The 25,753-nt window shown below is 43.0% G+C and overlaps 1 protein-coding gene across 2 annotated transcripts in view; it reads right to left on the bottom strand.

Moving 5' to 3' along the window:
- The window catches only part of MYO10 (myosin X), a 163,088-nt gene that overhangs the window by 109,238 nt on the left and 28,097 nt on the right, over positions 1-25,753 (bottom strand). For both annotated transcript variants that reach the window (XM_071555031.1, XM_071555030.1), the window contains exon 2: positions 18,157-18,255. In XM_071555031.1, the coding sequence (XP_071411132.1) occupies positions 18,157-18,255 (99 nt within the window). The remainder of the gene's footprint in view (positions 1-18,156; positions 18,256-25,753) is intronic.

The raw sequence follows: 25,753 nt of genomic DNA, 5'->3' as shown, positions 1-25,753 counted from the left end.
TATCAAGGCACACAGCAATCTGCCACTTAGGAAGGGCACAGGACATGCTCCTGAAACACAATGGAGTTTTAAATGTTAGTAGGACACTACCATGCTGTCTAAAGATCTCAGAAGATAACACTGCTGTGACACGTTCAAGCAAACACTCCCCACAAACCCTGCTAAGAACTCAGGGGGAAGTGCATTCAAGTCAGGAACAAGTAAATGTTTAGGACCAGTGGGATGAGGCTGTCAGGAATGCAGATTCTGATTACTCCAGTGACCACACTCAACACGTTGTGCTCACATCAGATAGACAACTTTCACCCCACCGGATGCTCAACCTTGCCAACGTCGGGATAGATCCAGCCCGCAGGATGGCAACAGGAGCCTCTGGCTAAACCCAACACACACAGAGAACTGCTGCACATGTGGCTGCCAAACTTAGTGGGAGCTGAAGAGTTCCTCTCAATTTGTAATGAGGTGTATTCGTTAGTCATTTCTATTCCCGTGATTATAGACCTAGTTAAGACTATTTACAATAAAAAAGTTGCAGTACTTCTCAAACAAAATAAAAAGCAAAGAGTGCAGTTTGGGGGTGGTTTAGGTTTGTTTTTCTTTTGACTTACTGATCTGTTTTAAAACACAAAACAAGAACTGAGTAACAGGCTTTTAATACTGAATTTATATTCCCAGAAACTAAGTATTGCATGAGCTCAGAGACCAAAACACACTTACCAGTACCGTGTAGTTCAATACACTTGTAACAGACTCAAGATCTCTCAAAAGAAAGTTCAAATTCCATTTGTACTCCAACAGCAAGAGCTGAGTTTTCTTTCAAGCTTCTTCATAAACATGTTAAATAATGAGCTTTCAAAAGTATAGTAAAATTCATTGATCCCTTTATACTCATCTCATTATCCTGGCCTCCTGCTGTGCTTGCTCCTTGTAACAGATGGAGCAAGTATTAGCTTGATTTCCTACCACACATCAAGTTTTCAGCTGGGGTTAGTAATATACATCTCTAACAACTGATAAGATCTCTATTAATTTAGTATTAAATGCATAAAGCCAGAGATTTTATTTTTGCCTTGCATCTGACAGATAGTGAGAGCATACCTTACTTTCCTGACATGCTTTAAATTTTGCATGCAAATGCATCTGATAAGAGAAATGCAAGGCCAAAACTCAGTTATCATAAAAGAACTGAAATTAATATATCCATTTGCATCCATATGTAGAAGACAAAAAAACCCAAACAAGTGCCAGAGGAATACTGCAGCTGATGCACAAGAAATTAAAGCTTTAAAACCCCAAGTTTGCAGTAACACATTAAACCACATGCCTGTTCAAAATACAGCCTGCTGGGAAAGTAAAGAAAAAATCCAGATCAAAACAGTTAAAAAATCATTTCATTGCTCCATCTTCCAGACTTATATGAGGCCCTGCATATTCAGATATGGATAGCTAGGTGTGAATTCAGATGAAGCAGCATAAAGGACAGAAGCTGGAATTGGTGCTGACAAATCATGGAAGTCCCACTACCCTGGGTGACTTCCAACTCAGCAGAGGTGAAGGGACAATGTTGCAAGATGCTTTGCTGCTGGCAAACCTATGCTAATACAGACACTAAGTGCATTTCCATTAGTAGAATTGCAATTTTTTTTGTCTAGCAGAAATACTTGTATTTTACTGTCTAACGAAAATGCCTATCAATTCTAAAGTTTCATAACTGGAAATTAGCAAATAGCATCCCCAAACTCATTTCTGCCTCAGGCACTAAGCAGCCTGTGGTGCCTTTGGCTGAAAGCAATAGCCAGAACCCGCCATCTACATAAATGCTGGAAAAAGTTAAAATCAGAAGCACAAGAAACCTGGTACTACCTCTCTAAACCCAAGGAGTCTCTCTCGTGCAAGTCCATGGGAACAACAGATACCCCCTCTGACAACACGTTTGGCCATACAGCACCCCACGTGTTCCCGCAAAGGAAAATGCCAGGGATGCACTTGCTCCTTACAAGCACAGCTGCTGCCAGGGCTGGCTGCACGAATCCCAGCCATCATCACTGCTGCAGCTCATCCTACCTGGCTGCAACACAGCAAGATGCCAGCCCAAACCTGCCGTGAGTTTTCCAGTTGTTCGGGCACTGTGTTGCTTTTGCTTTTATGCACAGCTTTGTATGATGTCATAACAAATGGATGAGGATCTGCACATGTTACTGCTCTGCAGCAAACATGAAGCAACAGTAGCTGATGCACACATTTATTTTTATTAAATATGTGGGTTTAAGTACTCAAATCTCTTCAAAGAGTGAAAAAGAATCATTTCCAGAAATCCCCCCTACTGCAAGGACAAGTCTGAGCGTATCAGTACCAATCAAGCTCATTTTAAATAAGCATAACAGCCCCCACAAAATTTGTTTATTGAAATTAACTGCAGGGCTGGGGATAAGTCGGGTTTATTTTCTGCAGTAATTTGGAAAGCCAGAGGTGTATGCTGGAACTCCTCAACAAAGTGCTGGAGTTTGCAGGCCCCGAGGTTCTACCCAACCACTGATTCACCATCTGACCTTGAAGAAGCCCATCACCTGGTCATAAATCTGCCTGCCCAGCTGGGAAACTGGATCAAAGCAGGACTGCCCTACAAAACACATGCTGGGACTAGTCTGGCCTTCTGTTAAATAAGCATAACGCCCCCTCAAAATAAACCCTACCAACTAAACAATGTGTTTTTTTCTGTATACAAAGCACTTTGTACTGTACAAAACCGGAGTGCTTTACCAAGTGGGAGGGAAATGGATGTAAATATTTACACATGTACTGCTAAGAGCTGTTACTCACTCTGGGGATGTGCATGCTGGTAGCTGTATAATTCAAGAACTACATCAGCATAGTGGAGGTGCTTCACTAGACAGACATAACACATTGGTCTCTGGAAAGAATGCATTATGCTAAGAAGTGTACAGAAAAAAATTGACATTAGTAGTCCAGCTCGGGCCAGACTGCAAACTAAATTAGCTTCAAACAAAATAGAGATTCAGCAAAGCTACAAGTGCTCAGAGCTTAATTACAAGGGCAGATGAAACCAGTAGTTTAGCATCCAGATTTTTGTTCCACTTTTCCATCATCTCACAAACTCTTCCAAAAGGCAAGTGTATTTTAGACTGGTAAGCAAGCCTGGATGCAGAGAGGGTAGCTGTTTCTCCTTATGCTTGTTTGCCCCTTATGCCTGCCAAGAAGAAAAGCTCATGCTATGACTGGGAGGAGAAGAGTCACCTCAGCCAGCAATTCAGCTGCTTCCATTGTGTCCTGGTGCAAATGCAGGATCTTTTACTTTACATCCCTCCATACCTGAGCTACTGTGGTGGTTACAAGACAGTTTTCAGAGTGACACTTCTACTACAGTATTTAGATCAGGGACACATAATCCCAAATGCAAATTAAAAATAGATTTAAAATATGTGCTATGTAAGGGAATGAGGTTGACTGGATTCCCTTTCACATGGAGAACTCTGGCTCCATTAACTTATGGGGCCTAAAGCTCAAGATATCATTTAACACTTTTGAAAAAGCTGGAGCCAAGTTCCAAAAGCTTCCTAGTTTTCTATCAATTGCCCATTTCTAATAAGACATTTCTTTCCATTTTCATACATAAAAAGAGGAAGCATTGCTTGTAACTGCAGCCTTGAACCACATCTGATAAGGTGCTTAGTATTTACATATTTCCACACTAGAACTGTAAGTACATCACGCTGTGCACAGGTTAAAAGCTATGCAAAAAATGCATGACTCAAGAGCAGCTTCAGAAACTCTGAATCTCTGTGGTGTCTGAATCTTTGTCTGCTTCAAGCTGTCTAATCTGCATTAAGGACATCAGGTACAATAAACTGTTGAGCTTATGGAGAGTCAGATTTAAGGGTTTCATATGCAAACAGCACTGACTCAAGTAATGATATTGGATCAAGGACTTTTCAAAGTGCAACTACAGAGCTTATCAGTATCACAAGGTGAGTACTACCCTACCTGGCAGTGTTTTCTTTAGCCAACGTCTCAGGCTTTACTTTAATCTAGCACCAGCATGACACTATAACTGAAAAATCAACCTTTGACTCAGAAAACTTCTGTGGGCTACTGTTGTACACCATTTCTTCTACAGAAATGAACCTGCATGTGACGCAGAGCAAACACACTTTAGGTCCTGTGTGTTTGGGAAACAGTACCTACACACACATTTCCCCACCTCATCATCTACATATGTACACATGGCAGTACTTTCCAGAAGAGCTGTACCAACCTGCTAGAGGCACTAAGATTCTGCACTGCATTGGAATAGCTCTGTTCATTTCTGAAAGCATTTGAATAAATGCATTTGATATTCACACTGTGGGCATGCTTGGGATTAACAGAGATCAGCAACCAAATTGGAGTAATTGAATATGCAGAGCAGTGTCTGGTTTGACGTGTTAATACAATCATAAACTACCAATATAGGGCAAGCATTTTTAAAAATGCCAAGAGAAACAACCCAGAAGAAAACCAAGAGTACTGCTTAAAAAAATGTGGACCCTTAGCAGCCTTCTGCTTTTTGGCTTCCCCTTGACCTTCTGCACAGGTTTTCCTGGATGCAGCCCCTGCCCACATCAAGGGCTTTGTTCACGTGCAAACTCAGTGCAGTGGTCACATTCTCCTCAGAAGTACATGCTCACATGCTGGACTAACCAAGCCTTTGTCACGCTTCTGTTGCTTTCCTGACCATACTGCTCTCTCTCTTCCCCCCCACTAAGGACATGTGAAAAACATTAACATATCTCAAATGCCTACCAGACCTTAAAGCATCCTTGTCAGAACTTTACATTTCCTGACAAATCTTAAACCCTGTGCAATTGCATTTAAGCCAATAATGATGCACAGATAATGCCAATGAGTTTTGGCCATCAGATTTCAATGTATGTTAAATGCCTGCCTGAAAGCAGCATTAAAAATAGAATTAATTTTATTATTTACTTCTAATTAGAACTCCTTGCTGATGCAAGTGAAACAAAGAACTTTCAAAAGAGAAATAATCATCAGTAAAACAAATAATTATTTTCATTAGAGGCTTGTGTCACTTCCAGCTCCCTTACCAAATCTGTTTCCCAATAGCTTACAATTCTGCTTCAGATGAAGCATTCAGTGGCAGGTACACATTTTGCATATATTTTTGAAGTAGCTTATTATTTCATCTAATTCAGGCCAACAGTAAGTCTGCTGATATGTGAACACTCTACCAGACCATTCACTGGAGAAGGCAAGTTTAATTTAAAAAGGGAATAATCATTCCCAAGAGGCAAGATTTTATCTTTCCTGTAAAAGTCATCAGCTCTACAAAGTTACAAACCACTGGAGAAAAATCCCACAGTGAGTGTTCAGTAGAGCCTCAGACATTTAGCAGCCAAACACCCCGGGAAAGCCTGTCTGCCCTTGGCGTGCTCCAGCTGAGCGAGACCTCCTGGAGCTTCCTTTGGCAGCTCCCACTTGCCTCTATTTATGCCAACCCTGACTAACGTGTCCGAAAGGTGGACAAGAAGATCACCCGACCCTTGTGCTCCTTGTGAGCTGCAAGAGGCTTGATGAGGTTTTTACACCCTTGAGGTTTTGTGGGTTTGCAGTGAGGTCCTTGATGCCAGGGCTGCTGCTGCCCTGCCCCTGGCTGGGGGTGCCATAGGGGGCTGCCAGTCCCTGCCATCGCCCACCTGGAGAGCCCCTGTAGGGGTGACTGTAAGTGCATCCCTTAAGGAAAGCAGTTTAGAGTTCTCCCTTAAAGAGAAGAGAGCTACCTGTAGTGTGGGGGTGGTGGTGTCCTGTGACCAGTGAGATGCTTTGGTGAATGTGAGGTGAATGGGCTGGCCAATAATGTCATGGCATGTTGGATTTGAGAGGATATAAAAGGCGTGGATGTTACTGAGAATAGAACTATAATGTATGAGCTATGAGGAAAACTGTCTGTGAAACTATCTTGAATAAACTCTTTGGCAACTCTCTAAGTTGTAAGCCTTCTGATGCCTGCTGTGCCTGAGCTCTTCTGACCATCATTCACGCTGCCCCCTTACTCGGGATAAGGGGACCCCAATAAGCCCCCATGCTCCCAGTCCCCAGGAGGCACAAGCCCTCTTTGTGCCCTGACAGGCTGGTGTGAGTGCACGTGTACTCCTGTGCCAGAGAAAAAAGCAGATGCAAATGGGAACCAGGATGCAAGGACAAATGAGCAGGGACATGTTACAGGAAGTGAAGCTGAAGTAGAAGCTTGGAGAGACCAAAGAAGTAAAAGCACAGGACCCCATGCGTGGCAGACAGGACAAAGAGCAGGTAGAAGGCATTAAAAAAACCCAAACAAAGAGAAAAGGAAAACTGCTCAGTTGCTTTGAAAAAGCACACTTTATTTCCACTCTCGTATATACACATCCCTGTAACCCTACAACATCCAGAAGCTGTCAAACCCTATTGATGCTGCTTCCCTATGGTCAGGTCCCTCTTCTCTCCCGTGTGTGCCACAACCACCCAAGTGCAGAGGGGTGGCACACTGCTGCTTCTACAGTGCCCTGTAGCATTTCTGAACTCTTCAGAGTGACTTTGCAACACACAAGGGTTTTCTCCATGTCCTTGGTTAACTCAGCTTGGTTAGATAAATCTCCTTCATGTGTATGCTAAACAGGACCTGGCTTGTTTTACAAAATAAAGAGCGCTGAATGAGGAGAAGGCACATGACCCACACTAACATTTTCTTCCCCTGGTTTAGCATAAATAAAAGCACCACTATGAAAGAGCACTTAAAGTTCTCTTTGCAGCTAACATTGAAAGAGTTTATTATCACACTGCAGAAATGCTTTAGGGGAAATTTTGCTCTGATAGTGTTCTCGTGAGAAAACTTGATGCTTTCAAACAAGTCATTTTGAAATGTTCAAGAATACAAATGTCATGAGGCTCCCAAAGGTGCAATGACACATCTTGTCCCACTGGGAAGCTCCTGTGTTGCTTGCTAAAAGAATCTGAAGCTCTGCAAGTACTGCATCTTTCAAACACAGTATTTCAGACATCAAACTCTGATCTGGCATCAAAATGCCAGTCTGACTGCTCAGATTCAGTTTTTTTGAAATTAACTTGTGCAGTGAAGGGTACAGGTAGCTCAGAAGATACCTCTTTGGTTTTGTATTTCTTGTGTGCACAGAGATAAAGCAGACTTAGGGAACTACTCGAGTGACCTCAGGACATGGGAAAGATCAAACTTTCTGTCTACAGAACCAGCACTATGCAGCCAGAAGCACTGCAGCCTTCCCCAGAGGACCTGCCAGTGGACACAGTCTCCTTCCCTTCATCACCACACCTCGCCATAACTGCTAGCCAGCATGTAGGCTGGAAGCACCTGCACACCTCCTCGATGGCTACACTTTTTGAACTATTCAAATTACCTGAAATAGTAATGACAAAAGGGATTTTTCACAGCTCACGCCCCCAAGTGCATCCTCCTGTGGAGCAGTGGGGTGGGAGTGAGACATGACTGTGCTGAACAGTGGGTCCCAAGTGGCTGACCATAACAGAGAGAGGGTGGCCTCTGCTCACCACTATTAATACTTTTTAAAACAGCGTTTGCACATGCACTAGCATTTTCTCAGAAGTTCCTGTGTACAATCCTGTCCAGAATTACCCATTCATTTAACTTTTTAATTAATTAAATAAATAATACAGAATATTAAAATTAAAAAATCTATATTTAGAAAGAAATAGGGCACTGTACACCACTTTGGTTTTGCTCAACTCTTCTCCAAGTAAAAATCTCAGTGTCCATCCACCATTTGTCTGCACTGTAAGGTACAAAACCTCACCAGAGCAAAACTGAGCAGTGCCTTTTTGCAGAGTAATGTATCCTGGCACGTAATTGTGCTTAACCTAAACCATATGTTCCTGAAAACACCAACAATGCTGAACAATGAGACTAGCCTCACATCCAAGGGAATTTAGGAACAACCAAAGTGACAAGCTTGTTCATCACAAACCTACAGATTCATTGTTGTCGTTTTTTGGCACGGTGCAGCCTGAATTCCTTCCCATGTTTTGTGAACAGCTGAACTGTGTTCCCTTACAAAAGAAATTAATATGGCAGCCTGTGTACATCTGCTTTAATCTTAAAACAAAAGCAGTTTTGCTATCTTTAGTAAAAGCATAATAAAGGCACCAAAAAAGACAGATGGTTTGGATTTTCTTTGCGGAATGCAACAGAGAAGACTGACATCTCAACTGTTCATGTAACCACAACCCATTACGTGGCCATGGCAAACTGAGGGGGGACACAGAAAGCACCTCTTTGTCAGTGTCTCAGATGTGGACTGCTTTCAGTCAGGTCTTACAATGAGCATGACACAACTCTGCTCACAGATAAATGGTTTTGTTCATACAAATTTAATTTATATTGTTAGGAAAACACTTAACTATGGCCACACTAATGCCAAACAAATTAATTACAGTAAAGCTAAAGCAAGCACTACCATTTTGTTTAGGCAGCACAGAACAAACCCCTTGAAAACCCAGCATTAAAGGAGTTATTTATGGTCATTGCTCAGCCCTCCTGCCCCCTGTGATTTGTGCATTAGAAATCTCCAGGCTGCTCACTTGCAAACTCCCTGACTTCTGACAAAAACTGGCTATGCATTGATAGCCAGGAAGTTCATTTTGCAGAAATAACACAGTCGCCTTGGCCTGGTAGTTGGGGTGGTTTTTAGGTTTTTGTTTTGTTTTGCTTTGGTGATTTTTTTACAATTCAACCTTTCTTTTAAAATATCTCACTTCAGGATTAAAACTTTCCCCTTCCTGAAATCAATCAAACTGATAGTGGTTTTGGCAAAGGCAAGTAACAGGAAAAGAGTAAGGACAGCACATGTGCAACATATCCAAGAAATACTTCATAACTTGCTCTTTATTTTTTATGTAATGAATACACAGTTGAATGTGTTTACACACAACACATAAGTAAAAAGAGGCTTTTCTCTATTACCTTTTAACAAATATTCTGAGAATGGCAGTCATGTAAACATACCATTCTTGATATAGAGCAGATAAAAAGACAAACTGAATTAGCTCCAGAGTTAGAGGCGGCAAGAGGAAGTTCTCTGCTACAGATATTAGTTCCTTTAGTACAATTAACTGCCTTTTTAACATCTCTGTGCTATAACAGCCAATGTGTTGGTGAATTTAAGAGACCCAAACTAACGATTTTTCCAATTAGCAAGTTACTTAAGAAGTAGAAGATGGCACACATGGAAAAAGCAAAACACTTGTTCAATTTATGAGTGCTTCCACTTGAACCAGAGTTCAAACATGAACTGAGTTTGGGGTTTTGAAGCAGCACTTCCATTAAAGAAAATGCTTCCTGCAGGGCCCTGCAGTTGCATTAAACACTCATGAGGCAGGAGGGGGCTTTTGTGCAGTGCAGTTACGCTCCATTAAATGCTCCACAGGAGGGACGGGGTGACACAGCCCAGTGGGCCTGTGGGACACGTGGCCCTGCAGCACACACGTGTGGCCCCTGCAGCCTCGCTTGCTTCCTTGGCATCTGCCTCCAAAGGGCATGGGAAGGGGCCAGCATGGGCAAGCCGGGCACAGCCACCTCTCTCCTTGCAGGTGACGGCTCGGCTCCCGGGCTGGGGTACCAGAGGCGCCCGGGGCAGTGCAAGTGCAGGCTGTGCAAGGTGGGGGGACAGGCTCCCTGCCAGGCGGATGCTCCCCGCGGAAGCTGCTGGCGCCCGGCTCGCATCTGTCACCAGCGCTGTTTACAGGCGCGTCAACAGATGCTTGCAGTGAGAGTCGCTGAACTTTGACATCCCACATAACGATGTAAACACTTCTCCACAGAAGATAAATCCTGAGTACTAAAAGGCGCTCTGGCTGACTTCTGGCCCTCTCCAACTCCACACCATCCCCCAAACCCAAGACTCCCATACCCATCCCTTAAAAACAACAGAAATAAAAATACCCAAAGCACAAAAAAGTCCCCAAGAAACCAACACAGCCACAGCAGCAAGCTTTTTTAAGCATGCTAGAAATAATCAGTAGAATTATTACAAGTAAGCCAAATATAACTAACTGCAGAATAAAATTAACTTTACAGTGTTTAGACAGATGGAAGCTGATTTCCTGCTGTAAAGCTGCTGAATTTGGCATTTACCCTGAGCCCCAAAGGCAGAGAATCTGCTGCCTGAAATACACACGAGCTACCCAATGGCCAGAGTCAGTAGTCACTACTCTTCATACACACCATCAAATTAAAAAGCATGGAAGTCTTAATAAATACAGTTTGCAGAAAGAGATGGCTTCATTTAATGCTAAGAGCAGCCAAGACCAAAGCCCACTGCATGTATCTGTGTATTTTCTTAAGAGGTTGTATATACAAGGGAGCACACAAAGGGCTTCTTTAAAATGCACCCTTGTATGGGTGTATTTCAAGAGTGACAGATATTGAATTCAGGAAAATATAAAAAAAAAACCCGTTTGGAAATATTTTCGGCCCTTCACGTGGAAGAGCCAGGAGCAAGCATGACACTTTTCAGTGCTAACTAAGAAAATTCTTGTCCAGAAGGATTTACTTCTCCAGTGCCTGATCCCATGAACTATGGATACAGCCAAACACAGCATTTACTGATAAACAGTCCTCCTGACTTCAGTAACTTAAGCCAAGTAACTTCAGTGGTGTTATTCATGCCCTGTGAATGTGAACGGAAGACTCTTGTTTAAAAGGGCTCCTCACAGCAGCAAAGGCAAGCACAAGAGAGTCCCAAGCAAGGGTGAGAAAGGACACAAGGCAAAGAAAAGAGTCCTTATGAGAAGTGCTTAGCCACTACCTGCAGGTTTGGGATTTTTTTTTTTTATTTTAAACCAAAAATGAGGAAAACATGAACTCTCCTGGTATAATCACAAGGCACCTTCAACATAATCCTATTGCTAACTCTAAAATCAAACAAAAGGAAACATCTCAAACTAAGTAAAACAGAAAAAACAAACCCCAAACCTCAAAGCCCAGGTCTAACTTTTCTGGATGAGGTCACAATGAGAAACTCTCCCAGCTTTCAAACCAGAAATTAAAAAAAGTAAAAACCTCCATGGAAAACATATTTGAGCTGTGTTTAACAAGGAACATCTGTAGCCTTCCAATTCCTGAGATGCAGAAATGCCACAGAAGAGCCACAATAAGTTAAACATACAGGAAAAAATACTTTTGTTGCTGACCAAACCATTTACAGGTGCCTCTGATTTGAAGCTAAGGATACAGAGCTCCACTCTGTTTGCTGACATAACACCATGCCGTGAAAGACTTCTTTGTAAAGAAAGTTCACAGAAAGCTGCTTTAACTGACAAAGCCTTTACTGGTGAAATATGACATCTGTTTTTAAAGAGCCTACATTTTTTGGATATTATCACTCAACTTCTTATATCATTTGATGTAAAAGTTCCTCTCAGTCAGCTAAGAGGGTATGCAATTAAGTATCCTGAAATTTCAGCGTCAGACTGAGGACAGTGTGGATTCAACTTTTGCTTCTCCCTATATCAGTTTCTTCAGAGCAGATTTCCCCTACACTCATGCACATGTTGTCTTACATATATATATAAATTTTTACTTGCAAGGGAATGGGCATTATTAAAAATGTGTGCTCTTAGGTGCTTTTCTGAAAGTACCCAGTTCTCAAAGGCTTTAACACCAACCACCATGACTACATCAAAAAAAGAGGGGACAGACACACTGATTATATTTATTGGCATTACTTTTATATATATTTGAATGAAAAAAATGAAGAAAAAGCAGAGTCCTAATTAGGAGACAAGAAAAATGTTCTTGAAATCAATGCCATGCAACTCAACACAGGTCTTCAGAGAGACTTCAGTCCCCCAAGGTTTTTGTATTTGGTATCTATGCTTTCTCTGCAGATAGTTTCATATGTGCTTGTACAGTTCAAGAGCACAATGCAATCCTCTATCTGAAATAAAGTTCATATTATTAAAAAAAGAAAATAAACTGGAAAGAGGTTTTTTCTCAATGGAACCCCTGATTACTGAACACACACAAGTAATTAATTTCAAACAAAGCATACAGTGACAGCAGGGCTTTTAGAATTTTATTTAAACATTCACTTGAGTACTTTATAAGCTCACACAGCTTCATTAAAAGTACAGTCAGACAATGAGGTAATATATGCTGTACTGTCAATAAAACCCTTAAGAAAGAAATAATTTCAACCCTGAACACAGACGCAACACAATATACAGTAACTGTAATGTCATCTTACATACAAACATATGTTTGTAGACATAAGGAAAGATTAGGACTTCCTTTCTTAAGTCCAAGTGTTCACAGACTTCACTGACACACTTTTTATGCATATTCATAGACATGGTGTTTCCAAAATATCAGGGAAAGTCCTTCACCAGCTCTTTGCACACTAATGGAACATAAAAACAAACAACACAACCCACCCACCCAGCAAGGAGCAAAGGAGTACACATTTTTCTTCTGGTAAACATGTGGCAATGTGAATTGTCTGCACACTGGAACTTTTCGAGCCATTGCAGACTGTTTGTTTTGAAGGCCAGCCTGCAGGAAGCTTTGGAGGGGTACTCCAGAGCCAGCTGCAGCCTCACATCATTAACGTGTGCTAAGAGGGAGGTTAAATCTTTCATCTCCCACTTCGTTACCCTGGACCTGGGTGCTGAAACACACACCTGATGTACTCTTCCCTCCCTGCATTTAATGAGGCTTTCATCCACCTCCATACAGTGCCACATTTTTCTTACTTTCATAAAGAGCTAAGACTTTTTCATAGCTTTTTGCTCAGGGAAACTCAAGCTTACAACCTGACAGTCCCCATTTTAGTGCACCATATCCTAATCAGATATTCCATGCAGCCTATCAAATTCTCTAGTTTTACAACCATCCCACACAGAAGGGGACAAGAGCAGAAGGCAGTATCACAGTTGTCTTTAACAATAATTAGCAAACATTGTTTAATTGAAACATTCAGGCAACACAAGAACACTCAAGGAGGAATTATATCACCATGTGATTATCAAGGAATTGTTATGCAACTTGCTAAAATATGGTCATATAATTCTACGCTCACATTGGGTGGGATTCCCTACGACCACTCCTTCAGCATACAACTGTATGCTGCTACAGGTTTTTGTGGCAAATTAATTTCCACCACTCACAGCAGAAGAGAAAAAAAGTTAAAAACTAACGTACTCTGCTACAAAATTTCCATTATTCTGAAAACTGACCTTGGCAAAGACTCGAAGTCAAAAGTAAAACCTGAGCCCAACTCCAGCAACACACCTTCCTACACCCACTGCCTTGTCAATCATGTCTTCAGAAGTCAAGCAAAATGCTCAGTGGAAAGCTGAGAAGTGCAAAGTCTAGTAGAACCTACTGAATCAGAGAAGATGGATAACAATGCTGTGCTTTGATAAGGTCCCAGTGCTTTCATCAGTTTGTCATTAGACTTGAACATGAGCTCCAGCTGTCAAAATGATCTGGGAATCAATACACCAACCACGCTTCAAAAATCGTCACACCCCATATTTCTGCAAGCTCACCTCTTGCTTCCCCTCTCTTGTTCTTCCAGGTCATGTACAGCATTGCAGGGACTGCCAAACAGTCAGAGGTAACAGTCAGACATTATCTCTGCTGCATTTCACCTGCTTGTAACTTCCTGCAGCCTGCAGGTAATCAAACAGCACAGGCAGGATGGTCTAAAAGCACATCAGGAAAGGGCATGGGAGAAAAGCTATTAACTGACCAATGTCAGCTTGGACAGTCCTTTTACACACAGTGTGCTCCTGAAAGCCTTGAAAATGATTCAAGTTCACAAATGCAGTGAATTGCTACTATGCCTTTGGCTGGGCAGTTGCCAGCTCAGACCTGCTGAGGAGCTGGAATGCCTATCACAGGCCTGAAGGCTGATCCCTACGTCCTTCCCATTTTGCACTACCTGCTTTTAACACACACAGGCCAAACCAAAGGAGGTGATTTTTCTCCCAGTGATGTTTATAGCACCAAAGTTTTCTAAGTAAATATAATCAGTCAGATGATACCATGGTAAAGACTTGAGGCTTTTTCCATATTACCTGAAGTTCCAACTCTCATTATGTCCACCACAGAAAGGCAGTAACATCACATGTAAAACATACACAGAAAAATCATTAACAAGCAACTTCTCTGCTGGTGAATGCCAACACTAGCTCTGCCATGCTTTTCTAGGGCACCAAAACAAGCTGTTTGTTTGACCACAGCATCTGTGGTTCCTTTAAGTATAAGGATTTTGCAGCTCAAAACACTACTAAAAGTCAAGTTCTTCATGGCTACACATTCAGTTACAAAATCCTGTGAAACTTACAGGTATCCTCTCCTATGAGTATGTGGGTCACTCCCTCCAGGAGCTGTACAGGGCTTATGTTTACAACAAAAGGCCCAGTGCTGCATATTTCTTGGAAGACATATTAGTGTAATAACACACACAGCAGCCTTTCTAGTCTGCAGCTCAAATGTAATGGTGATGCTTTAATGTGAGGGATCCTTCTTTTTTTAGCTTGAAAAAGCCAACAGAGGAAACAGTCTCAGCCTCTCCACTTCACTGAACTTCAAATTTCAGTAAGAAAAGTCAAAATATGCAACATTCCAAATCTGAGAGTTCTAAAGGCACAATTTACATGCAATGCACAGAAAACACATCAGCAAATAGCTGGTCTCAGAGAGGAAGCTTTGCACCCAGTGGTAGTTGTTCTCAGTCTAGTTTTGTGGATGTCTTCCCCCATACCATGTGTGTCTGGGTCACCAATGCAATATACCTGGTAACTTGGTGCAGATGAAAAGGCTGACAGAATCGTAGAATGCCTTGGGTTGGAAGAGACCTGTAAAGGTCATCTAGTCCAGCAGCAAAGGAGACACCTTCCACTAGACCAGACTGTTCAAAACCCCATCCATCTGACCTTGAACACCTCCAGGGATGGAGTGTCCACAAGTTCTCTGGGCAACCTCTTCCAGTGTCTCATCACCCTCACAGTAAAGAATTTCTTCCCTAATCTCATTTAAATCCACCCTCTTTCAGTTTAAAACCATTACCCCTTGTCCTATTGCAACAGTCTGTGCTGAAAAGTTTGTCCCCAGCCTTCTTACAGGCCCTCTTTTTTTAATAGAAGGTGCTATACACCCTCCCTCACGACTTCTCTTCTACAGGCTGAACAACCTCAACTCTCTCAGCCTGTCCTCATTAGAGGTGTTCCATCTCTCTGATCATTTCCATGGCCTTTCTCCATGGCTCCAACAGGTCCACATCCTTCCTTTGCTGAGGGCCCCAGAGTTGGATGCAGTATTCCAGGGGGGCTCTTATACAAGCAAAGTAGAAGACCAGAATCAGCTCCCTCAACCTGCTGGCCACACTGCATTTTGCTGCAAATGGTTCCCTGGGCTACCAACTCATCTCCACGTGTTGCTGACTCATGCCCATCTTTTCACCCACCAGGACCTTGAAGTCCTTCTCAGCAGGGCTGCTCTCAATCTGTTCATCTCCAGCCTGTACTGATACCAGGGTGTGCCCCACCCAAATGCAGGACCTTGTACTTGACCTTGCTGAACCTCATTAAGTACACGTGTGGCCACATCCTCAGCTTATCCAAGACCCTCTGTATGGCATCCTGTTCCTCAGGCTTATCAATTGAACTGCTCACCTTGGTGTCATCTGCAAACTTACTGAGGCTATACTTGATCCCACTGCCTATCTCACTGACAAAGATAACACACAGTCCTGCTCCCAGTATGGACCCCCTGACAGACACCACTTGTCACTCATCTCCATCTAGACACTGATCTGTTGATTACTACCAGCTGGATGCAACCATCTGACCAATTCCTTATCCACCAAACAGTTCATCCATCAAATCCCTATCTCTCCAATTTAGAGAGAAGGATGTTGTGAGGGGACCTATGTCAAAGGTTTTAATGAAGTCCAGATAGGTGACATCTATAGCCCGTCTTTTGTTCATGGAGTCACTCCATCATTTCCATCCCTCACTACTAGGAAAGCAGCAATTTAATCGTGAGTCCATTATATCGTGCTCATCAAAAGCCACTCTGCAACTGTGTCTGGTTCCTTTCCTGCCTGAAGAAAGTCATGTAAAGAAAGTAAAGATTCCCTAGCTCTGAAAGACATGCTTTTATTTTTCTGGCCATGTGCCAGCCTCCACTTTCTGCTACTGTAAGGGAATACAACCATGGAGAGGCCATCTCCCTCCAGTAAGCTACATAATCACTGACCTGTGTGGAACAAGGCTCTCACACCTGGTAGCACTGGTTCAGCTTTGTCAGACACAGTCAGAGCAACTGACCGGACAGGCAACAGAACTATTAAAACCAAGTTGCACATTCAGATCATACAAAATGAATATTTTATTCACAAACCTTTTAGGTTCCACTATGCCCTCCCCACAAGGAGAAAATACAGGGCTCCACAGCCGATGTCACCACCATAATTCTGGGGTTTTTTGAGAACAGTAACCCCAGGCATGCTGGCATCAGATAGGGCTCAAGTTTCTCAGTGAAGGAGAGTCTTTTCCCAGGAACTAGAGAGACTCACTGGCAGGGCTTTAACCCAGATATGATGGGGGAGTGGGACACTATCACGATCATCTTTGAAAGGTCATGGAGATCAGGGGAGGTGTCTGAGGACTGGAAGAAAGCAAATGTCACTTCAGTCTTCAAAAAGGGCAGGAAGAAGGACCCAGGGAACCACCATCCAGTCAGCCTCACCTCACTCCTTGGAACGGTGATGAAGTGCCTCGTTCTGGAGGCCACCTCCAACCACATGGAGGACAAAAAGGTGATGAGGAGTAGCTAGCACGGGTTCACTAAAGTTAAGTCATTTCTGAGCAACCTGATTGCCTTCTATGATGATACAACTACCTGGATGGATGAGGGAAGAGCAGTGGATATTGCCTGCCTCTACTTCAGCAAGGCTTTCGACACTGTCTCATGAAATCCTCATAGGAAAACTCAAGAACTGTGAATTGGATGAGTGGACAGTGGGATGGATTGAGAACTGGCTGAGTGGCAGATCCCAGAGGGTCATGATCAGTGGTACAGAGTCTAGTTGGAGGTCTGTCACGAGTGTTGTCCCCCAGGGTTCTATACTGGGCCCAGTGTTGTTCAACCTGTTCCACAATTACTTGGATGAAGGAGTACAGTGCCTCCTCTGCAAGTTCACTGGCAATACAAAACTGGGGCGAGTGGCCAATATCTCAAAGTGCTGTGTGGCCCTTCAGAGGGACCTCGATATGTCTGAGAGGTGAGCAGAAATGAACACTCTGAAATTCAGAAATGGCAAATGCAGGGCGCTGCACCTGGGGAGAAATAACTGCATGCACCAGGACAGGCTGGAGGCTGACCTGCTAGAAGGCTGTACTGTGGGGAAGGACCTGGGTGTCTTGGTGGACAACAAGTTGTCCATGAGCAAGAAGTGTGCCCCAGTGGCCAAGAAGGCCAACAGTATCCTGGGATGCAGGGCACTGTCAGCAGGTCGAGGAATGTGATCCTACCCCCGGCCTCAGCCCCGGTGAGCTGGTGAGGCCACTTTTGGAGTACTGTGTTCAGTTGTGGACTCCACAGTACAAAAAAGACATCAAGCTCTTGGAGCAGGTCCAGAAGAGAGCTACTAAACTGGTCAAGGGTCTGGAGAATCTGTCTTATGATGAAAGGCTGAGGGAGCTGAGCCTGTTCAGCCTCGAGAAGAGGTAAGTGAGAGGGGACCTCATTAATATCTATAAATATCTAAAAGTTGGGGTGCCAAGAGGATGGAGCCAGGCTCTTCTCAGTGGTGCCAAACAACAGAACAAGAAGAAACAGGTAGATGCATAGGAAGTTCCACCAAACATGAGGAAAAACTTTACTGAGCAGGTGGCCACATGATGAAACAGGTTGCCCAGAGAGGTTGTGGTTGTGGAGTCTCCCTTACCATGCCATGTGCTCTAGGACAACCCTGCTTGAGCAGGGAGCCTGGACCAGATGACCCACTGTGGTCCCTTCCAACCTGATTGATTCTGTGATTTTGTGGAAAGATTATTTGTTGCAGAGTGGGAAAAGGATAAAACATAGAGGAGTGATACCCATACCTGACCATAATCTGTCCTGAATATGACAACTCCTTCCGCACAGGAATGAATAGTGCTGGGATAATGCTGATTATTTTCTCGCAGCCAGACCCGAGACCCCTGCAATAAACAAATGAGAATTAAAAATTATATAAAAGAAAACTGAAAGAAGTATTTCCCTCAATAATTTTCTCTGGAAGTACTTATCAAGTAATAGCAGAGATAGTGAGAGCAAAATACAAATATGCAAGTGAAAGGAAATAAAATAATTTCTTAGCAAGTATTTGTTGGTTTCTGCTCAATCAGTAAACACAGAAGAACTACACTGAAGTGCCTTTTTTTTCCTACAAGTTTCTGAATGCCAGCAAAAGCAGCTGGAGCCCATTCTCTGCTTCTCTGAGTCATGTGGCTCATGTTAGCACATGTATAATTACAGAGCGGTGTTTGAAATTACACACAGTCTAAAAGATCCTCCCCAAAGCCAGCTGGCTCCCTACCTGCTGATTTTCAACCTCTGTCAGGCACTTACAACTGACATCTTTCACCTCTTTTCTAAACTACTTTGCCCTTTATAGGGTTCTCCTCTCTTGGCTGCACAACAATGCAGAGGATTAAAAAAAAACAACTAGCAGCCAGCAAGGTTACACAAGGAACTGATATTTGCTTTTTGGAGGTGAGGGAGCACTGGAAACGCTGTCGGTGAGACCTCTAAGTCAGTTGAGTACAGCAGTAGGGCTTTATGCTGCAGCTACCACCTGGCCAATAGATGCAGTGTTAAGAAAACAGAAATATTCAGCATGGAGAACAAGGGATGAGGACCACAGCTCATGCTGCAGCTGCAGCAAAAGCCATTCCATAAATGATAGCCACTCGAGTTGTTCCTGTGTAGGAGAAGCCTTTAGCTGGCATGAAAACGTTGAGCAACAGCACCCCATGGTCTGAACTCCAACCCAAACTATACTCCCTTCTCTAGAGACAGCTGGTTCCATATCAGAATGACACTATTTCAATGGCATTCAGGAAACAGATTTTTTTTTCACCAGAACTGTCAAATTATCTCCTAAAGAAAAAGTAAAGGGGTGGTAGGAAAATGCTGGGATATAGCCTGACAATCATAAGGTTGAACTTTGGGTGTACAATCACTGAAAAAAAAACCAAGTAAAATAATTTTGTCTACTAGCACCCAAAGACTGTCATTGCCTGAATTTCTACACACAGAAACTAGACCTATAGTCTTGCTAAGGCTGGGGTGGGGTACAGAGTCCTGATTAACAATCAAGACAAATACAGATTTTTATTTCTACTGCATATTTAAGGCAAGTGGCCCATGAATGTACCATGGACTTCAGCCACATTACAAGTTAAATATGCTTTAGATAATGTTAAACATTATTCTTCTTTCTATGATGGGACAACAGCGGGACTGAGACTCAAAATAATGTTCATGGAGAACGTAAAAACTCTTGCTGTTTGGTTTCTTTGAATGCCATGAGGTCAGCTGGACACAAAGAATCAGGTAAGAGCATGGCTTGATACTTTTTCCCACTCCATCTTTTGACAAACTGCTTTCTGTTTTAAATGCTGCAAATGCCTGTGGAGGAGTTTGCCCTCTTATCTCCAAAACCTTGAGTCAGATGCTTTCCAGGTTTACAGCAACTCTGAGGCAAGGCTGTTCAACACAAAAGTGCAGAGTTTAGGCAGAAGGGAGTGAAAAGGAGAGTGCCAGCACCCAAGGTGGGCAGGGGAAGCAGTGAGGAGAGGGCTCCTCGGAAGTGGCAAAAGCGATAGAGAGGATTTGAACATTAAATTCAAACCCAGTGACAGCAGTGGGAAGACTTCCACCCACTCTCTGGGGTCTACATTGAACTTTGGTCATCAGAAAACCCAGGGCACTGCTCTGTTTTTAATTCTCTTGAATAGCAACTGGTCCAAGGGCACCTCTCACCCTGCACTTGCCAGAGGAAGAAAGGCTGATGTGGGGGCATTGCCCTTGGACTCCTCTGCTACATCCCTGCTAGAGCCAGCAAGCAGAAATGTCTTGTGTCCCTCAGGTACAGGTGCAGGAGCAATGACAGCTTTGAAGGCTGCACACTAAGCAGTACCAACAGCCATGGCAGAGACAGAGGGGTCCTTCACTTGAATGCAGTTGCTGCCATCAGCCAACTGTCCCCTAGAGCACCCAAGACTGAAAACCTGAGGCTTGCCGCTGCCCGTCAGCTCCAGTGGGACCAGGTGATGCAGTGCCTCAGTTCAGTGTGGCATGGGTCTAAATCACCTCTCTCAACCTGCTGGCAGCCCTTTACTAACATGTCCAACAGTAATGCCTATAGAAACCTCATGAGACACAACACTCCTGAGTTAATGTGGGACCCCAGAAGAAGAAATCCTCAGCCCATCAAACAACCTGATTCTACCTGACCACTTCTGCTCCATGTTTCAATATTTTGCTGTTATTAATGGGATTATTCTGGCACCAAATGGAAGGAGGACAAGCTTGTTCAGCTCACAGAAAATGTTTCCTTCACTGGTCTTTTTTTGCCTTGACCTAATAACCCCACAGGATTAAGGCACAGCAAAGCTTCCCCCCACAGTAAATAGCCAGCTTTGTTCTCAAATTGTAGTGGGTTTAATGATGGCAGCCACTATCACCATCAAGCTGTGGAGACCTGATGGCTTGGGAGGTGGATGTATGTACTACTGTCACCCCACCAGACACAGAAATGCTTTCACCAGCTTGCTGCTGGGCACTGAGTGGCTGTACCAGCCAGCCTCCATCTTCTCCTCCTAGACATCCTCAATCCATCTAAACAGATAAATAGCAAAAAAGTTTATTTGTCAAAATGCAGTCAAGTTCTTCCAGTGCTTCAGGACAATCAAACCCGTTATTCCACTGGTTTATTATTTGCCAGCATCTAGAGCTCGAGTAACACGAAGTTTATGCTTTCAAGGGCAACAAAAAGCTTATAAACATGAAACCACAACAAAATTTGTCAACACCTCAGCATTCAAAGTAGCCTTTCACAAGGAGAAGAATGTTTTCCATCTTGAAATTAAACAATTAATGCTGCAAATTTTTTTCCTGGCTACGAAGGGAGGAAAAAAGGGATCTCCACAGAAGACTTCACTTGGTTGGGCTAATAAGCTTTTTAAAGCAGGGAAAGGGGTTGAATTAAACAAATGTACATTGTTAGAGGTCAATAGCTGCTATTCAGGGGAAGCTGGAACAATGCAGTTCACAAAGCTGGAGGCATCTGGAATGCAAATACAGCATGTTCCCTGGCAAGGTAGCTCTACAATGGGGTGTCTGTCCATGGGCCTTCCCCTCTGGGGGGAACAAAACAGACAGATCTTGGCAGGAGATACCCTGACAGCTATGCAAGCTACAGCCACTGATCCAGCAGCCATCCCTCTGCGGTGCATTACCCATGCACTGGTAACAAAATCAGTTAATTATGGACAAGACTTGGCATACAGGACCCTCCTAGGGAAGGACTGTCCTCAACACACGTGGCGGGACATTACACTGACCTCAGTCTGTCTCGCAGGAAGACGCCTGGTGACTTGGGTTACTGCAGAACTCCCCGACAAGCCTCCTTCTGTGGCAGGAGCCATGGCAAAGACAGCCATGGTGCACTAACTACGGCCCAATGCCTTTTAATTCCATGAAGCCAGGTTGTACAAACACTTGGAAGAGTGCTTGCAGAAGAAGGGCTGTATGCCACCATTTCTGTACCAAATACATTTCTCTTGGCTACGGAAGGGAAAGGAAATGGCTTCGCAACTCTCACAGCTGTAAGAACACCTGGAGAAGTCCTGGGTCCTTCTACCTTGTACATTTGCTGCTGAAAATGCAAACACTACTTCTTACCTTCCTTAGTATTTTGTTCTTGGAAATTACAAAAATCTACTCCTTTTTTACTTCCTACTGGGCATATACGCTGAAAATCACAAAACTAATGCAGAACTTTATAGCCACAAAGTAAAATAGTGGAACATTCATTGCAAGACTAGTTAAGAAAATAGATTCTGTGTGCACACGGGTTGTGTGCTGAATAAAACATTAATTGCATTTTATATATATATATGTATATATATATATATCATTTATATCTCTACACATGAAAAAGCAGACATTGTATAACAACTGCGTTCTCATCCAAGTGAAAACACTACTCATTCACACCTTTTAATGGGAAATCCAGCTGACACCTCAATGCAGTTGATTTAAAACAGTTAACGCTGCTTTAAACTAAGAGCAATCAACATAGGTTATGCTGCATCTGCATTCAGAAAGCACATCCCCAGTAGAGCTTGGCAAAGTAAAAGGAACAACAGTCAATATGTATTTTGAGAACGTTTTGTTTATGGACTTCAGTACCTTGGCTCTGAATACAAAGTTTGAAACAGGAAGAGATGCTATTAACTAGGTCAAGCTGGACAGAGCTTTTTAATGTAAGAGATAACCAAAACCACATTTAGTTTCGTTCTCTCTCTTTCCTAATTCACAAACCGATGACAATCAAGGAGGGGCAACAGAAGGAATGAAGCATCCAGAAAAAACCACAACTTTGCTAATTTCATATTAATAAACAGCTTTTGTTCTGAAAACTCAACCTTTATTGTGGGTTTAGAACTACTAAAACCACTTAAGTTTAGGTACCCAAAAACCTTAATTTTCCAGCTGCCTGGCCAGGCTACCGAGTGGAGACTCAGTGGAAAGTTCACTGGAAGCTGGATATCCCTCACCGACTTCAACCCAAGTATGCAGCATTCATCCTCTTGAGCAGAAGAGCATGCATGTTCTTCCATACATAAGTCCAGGGAAACAAGCAGTAATGGCCATTTGTCTGAAGTATTGCTGCCCTTTTTTTCAGAATATTGGCCTAGATGCCCTCCTTTGCACTGCCCAGCTTCCCTGGTGCAGCTTTTCCTGCACTGACTGACAACAGCTGGACATCAGCAGTGACTGAATATGGAAACTACTATAAAAGCCTGTGCTTACTACTGGCACATGACATGCAAAAGGGAAATAAATGAATACTCCAGAAATTGCTCCAATACAGTGGCACAAATAGGCACCATTTCTCTCCAGCCAGGCTGCCTCCCCTCTGCCAACAGTCAGGAATTGGCAGTTTTGATTTGGGTTGGCATGGGAAGGGATGGACAGTTACAGAGAAGGACTAGTTGAACCCTGCAGATAGTGAGAGAAAGCACAATAGTGGAAGGTATTTGAGAATGCAATCTAAATTTCAGTACTTTAAACTCAACTTCATGAACTGATTATCTACATAAATCTAGGCACACACGTAATCCAGTTGAATGGGATAAAATTAGTTTTCAAACCCTTACTGCACTATTCACAATTTACTCAGAAACACAGGGGTAAAATACTAACACCTTTCTCTCAGCAAGTTTAGTTCTGCCTCTTGAACAGCACTATTTTGCTTTCCTGTTTTAAAGCAGAACAAAGCCAGGGGATGTTTCCAGGGGATATAAGGTCAGTTTAGGAGGGATGGTTTCCTGCAGAACAAAATCTCCTTGAAAATGAGATGTTTCTGTTGTCTGTCAATCCCCCACATCAGATCAAAGCACCAGCTCTCCTGCTCCTGAGGTATGGGCAACAGCTGCTGATTAACTTTGAACAGGCTCCATCTCCTTCTGTTTCAGTAAATGGGGATAGCACAGCACCAGTATACAACTTTACAAACAAGGAACTAACATATATTACTACTGACTTGAAAGGGAACCAGAATAAATGTGTACCTTCTTCAGCCCTTTGAAGGCACCAGCACTTCCTACATGACCAGCACTTTGTATAAGACACTATTTTTTTTATATAAATTTTAAGAACCCCAGAATAGCAAAAAAATTATCTTCCAGTTATGCTCAACACAAACAGCACACAGACATTACTCTCATTATATGCAGGTGGAAGAGAATGCTTCTCCTCATCTTCTGCTGTTGAGTATGAAGACACCCATCACTAACAGACCTCACTCAACAGACAAAAAGCAATTCCATCAAAACATAATTGCACTTCTCTGCCAGGGCTCTGCAGATGTGGCAGCCAGGTCCTGAGGACAGCAGATTTCCACATGGCTAGGAAGGTGCAGGTTATCATGCACTCAAAAGAAAATCCAGCAAGAAGTCACCATCAGCTTTTTGGGGGCAGAGTTACTGATATTGCTGCAGTCTGACTTAATGACTTTCACAAGAGATTCAGCAAAATTGTTGTGACAAGTTTTGCAAAATACTTTTTTCACTGTCAAGACTGCCTAACCTATACCATGGCATCATGGTTGCAAAAACATGACAATGCAGGAGTTTGGAAAGTCTATTGCCATCATCTGTTGTGGTCAAGTTAGACAGGCTGCTGCAAGACAACAGCCCTTTCCCATGCCTGCAAAGTCAGGTAAATAAGTAAGTTTCTGTGCAGCCAAGTCAATGATATTTCTGATTAATTAGGAAATTAAAAACCATTGCTTCAGGTACTACTTGTCAACTGAACGTGAATAAAACTGCAAAAATGAGACAGCAGGGAAGCAGGGAACAAACACATCAACTTTATCTACCAGATCCACAGTTTCAAGTCCTGCTGTACATTATCACCATCATCATGGGGTATCACAGACTTGCCTGGCATATGGCACTGCCTCCAACACTCTCCCCTCTCCACCTTAGCTTGGAAGGAAGAGGCAGGATTTAATCTGTTAAAACTCAGTAAGGAAGATAAGTAATTGAAAAAGACAACACGTGGGTGAGGAGAAGGAAGAGGGGACAGCTACTGATCATAGCAGGGAAACGTAGGGAACACACGAAAAGAGCTCAGGGACGTTGTCCATCCTTCCCTCAGTGTCTCTGCTGGGGCAGTGGGTAGCAATGACCAGCCAAATGATGGACTTCCTGGTGTATTCATGGTCATCTTAAAGTAGCATGCAATTCTCTCCCCTTATTTGAGGACCTAAGGAGGAATATACTCAAATACGCTCAAGAAATATTCTCCAAAAACCCTTAAAATTTACCCTAAGAACCAAACAAGTCCTAACTGCTCCAACAGATTTCAGCAGAAGTTCCAGTTCTGTCTTTGATGACAGCACAGTTTTGCCAAGCACTCGTACTTTTTTCAAAAACACATTTTTTCATTAATTGCATTCATGACTACAAATGTGAAAAAACCAAAACCAACATCAACAACAACAACAAAAACAAAACCAAACACAAAACCAAAAAAATCACAGAACTTCATTTCCTTAAAATCAAGCAAACTTAACCACTAATCTGTACTGATACATTTTAATGTCAACAGGTATTCTTAAGGAAGACAGACCCAAGGAAGGACTGTGCAAAAAAGCAGCAGGGGAAGAGAGATTCTCCACTAAGCTCCATACAGCAATACAGCAACAGCAGTTATCCCAGCACAACTGCCCAAACAAGCCAATTTAAATCACCACTAGCTTCTGCTAACATACTCTTTTCCATACCACCTAGTCAGCTGTTACACTGCTGTGTAGCTCCATCACTTGCTCAGGGAAAAAGAGGAGATCCTGCCAAAATGCCTGTAGCTCATCCACCATGCTTGGTTACATCCAGCAGTTCCCAGTCCAAAAGCTGCCAGGTC

Source organism: Pithys albifrons, chromosome 4, assembly GCF_047495875.1.
Source record: "Pithys albifrons albifrons isolate INPA30051 chromosome 4, PitAlb_v1, whole genome shotgun sequence".
NCBI lineage: Eukaryota > Metazoa > Chordata > Aves > Passeriformes > Thamnophilidae > Pithys > Pithys albifrons.
The sequence above is the reverse complement of the archived record's forward strand: the minus strand, read 5'-3'. Positions and strand labels throughout refer to the sequence as shown.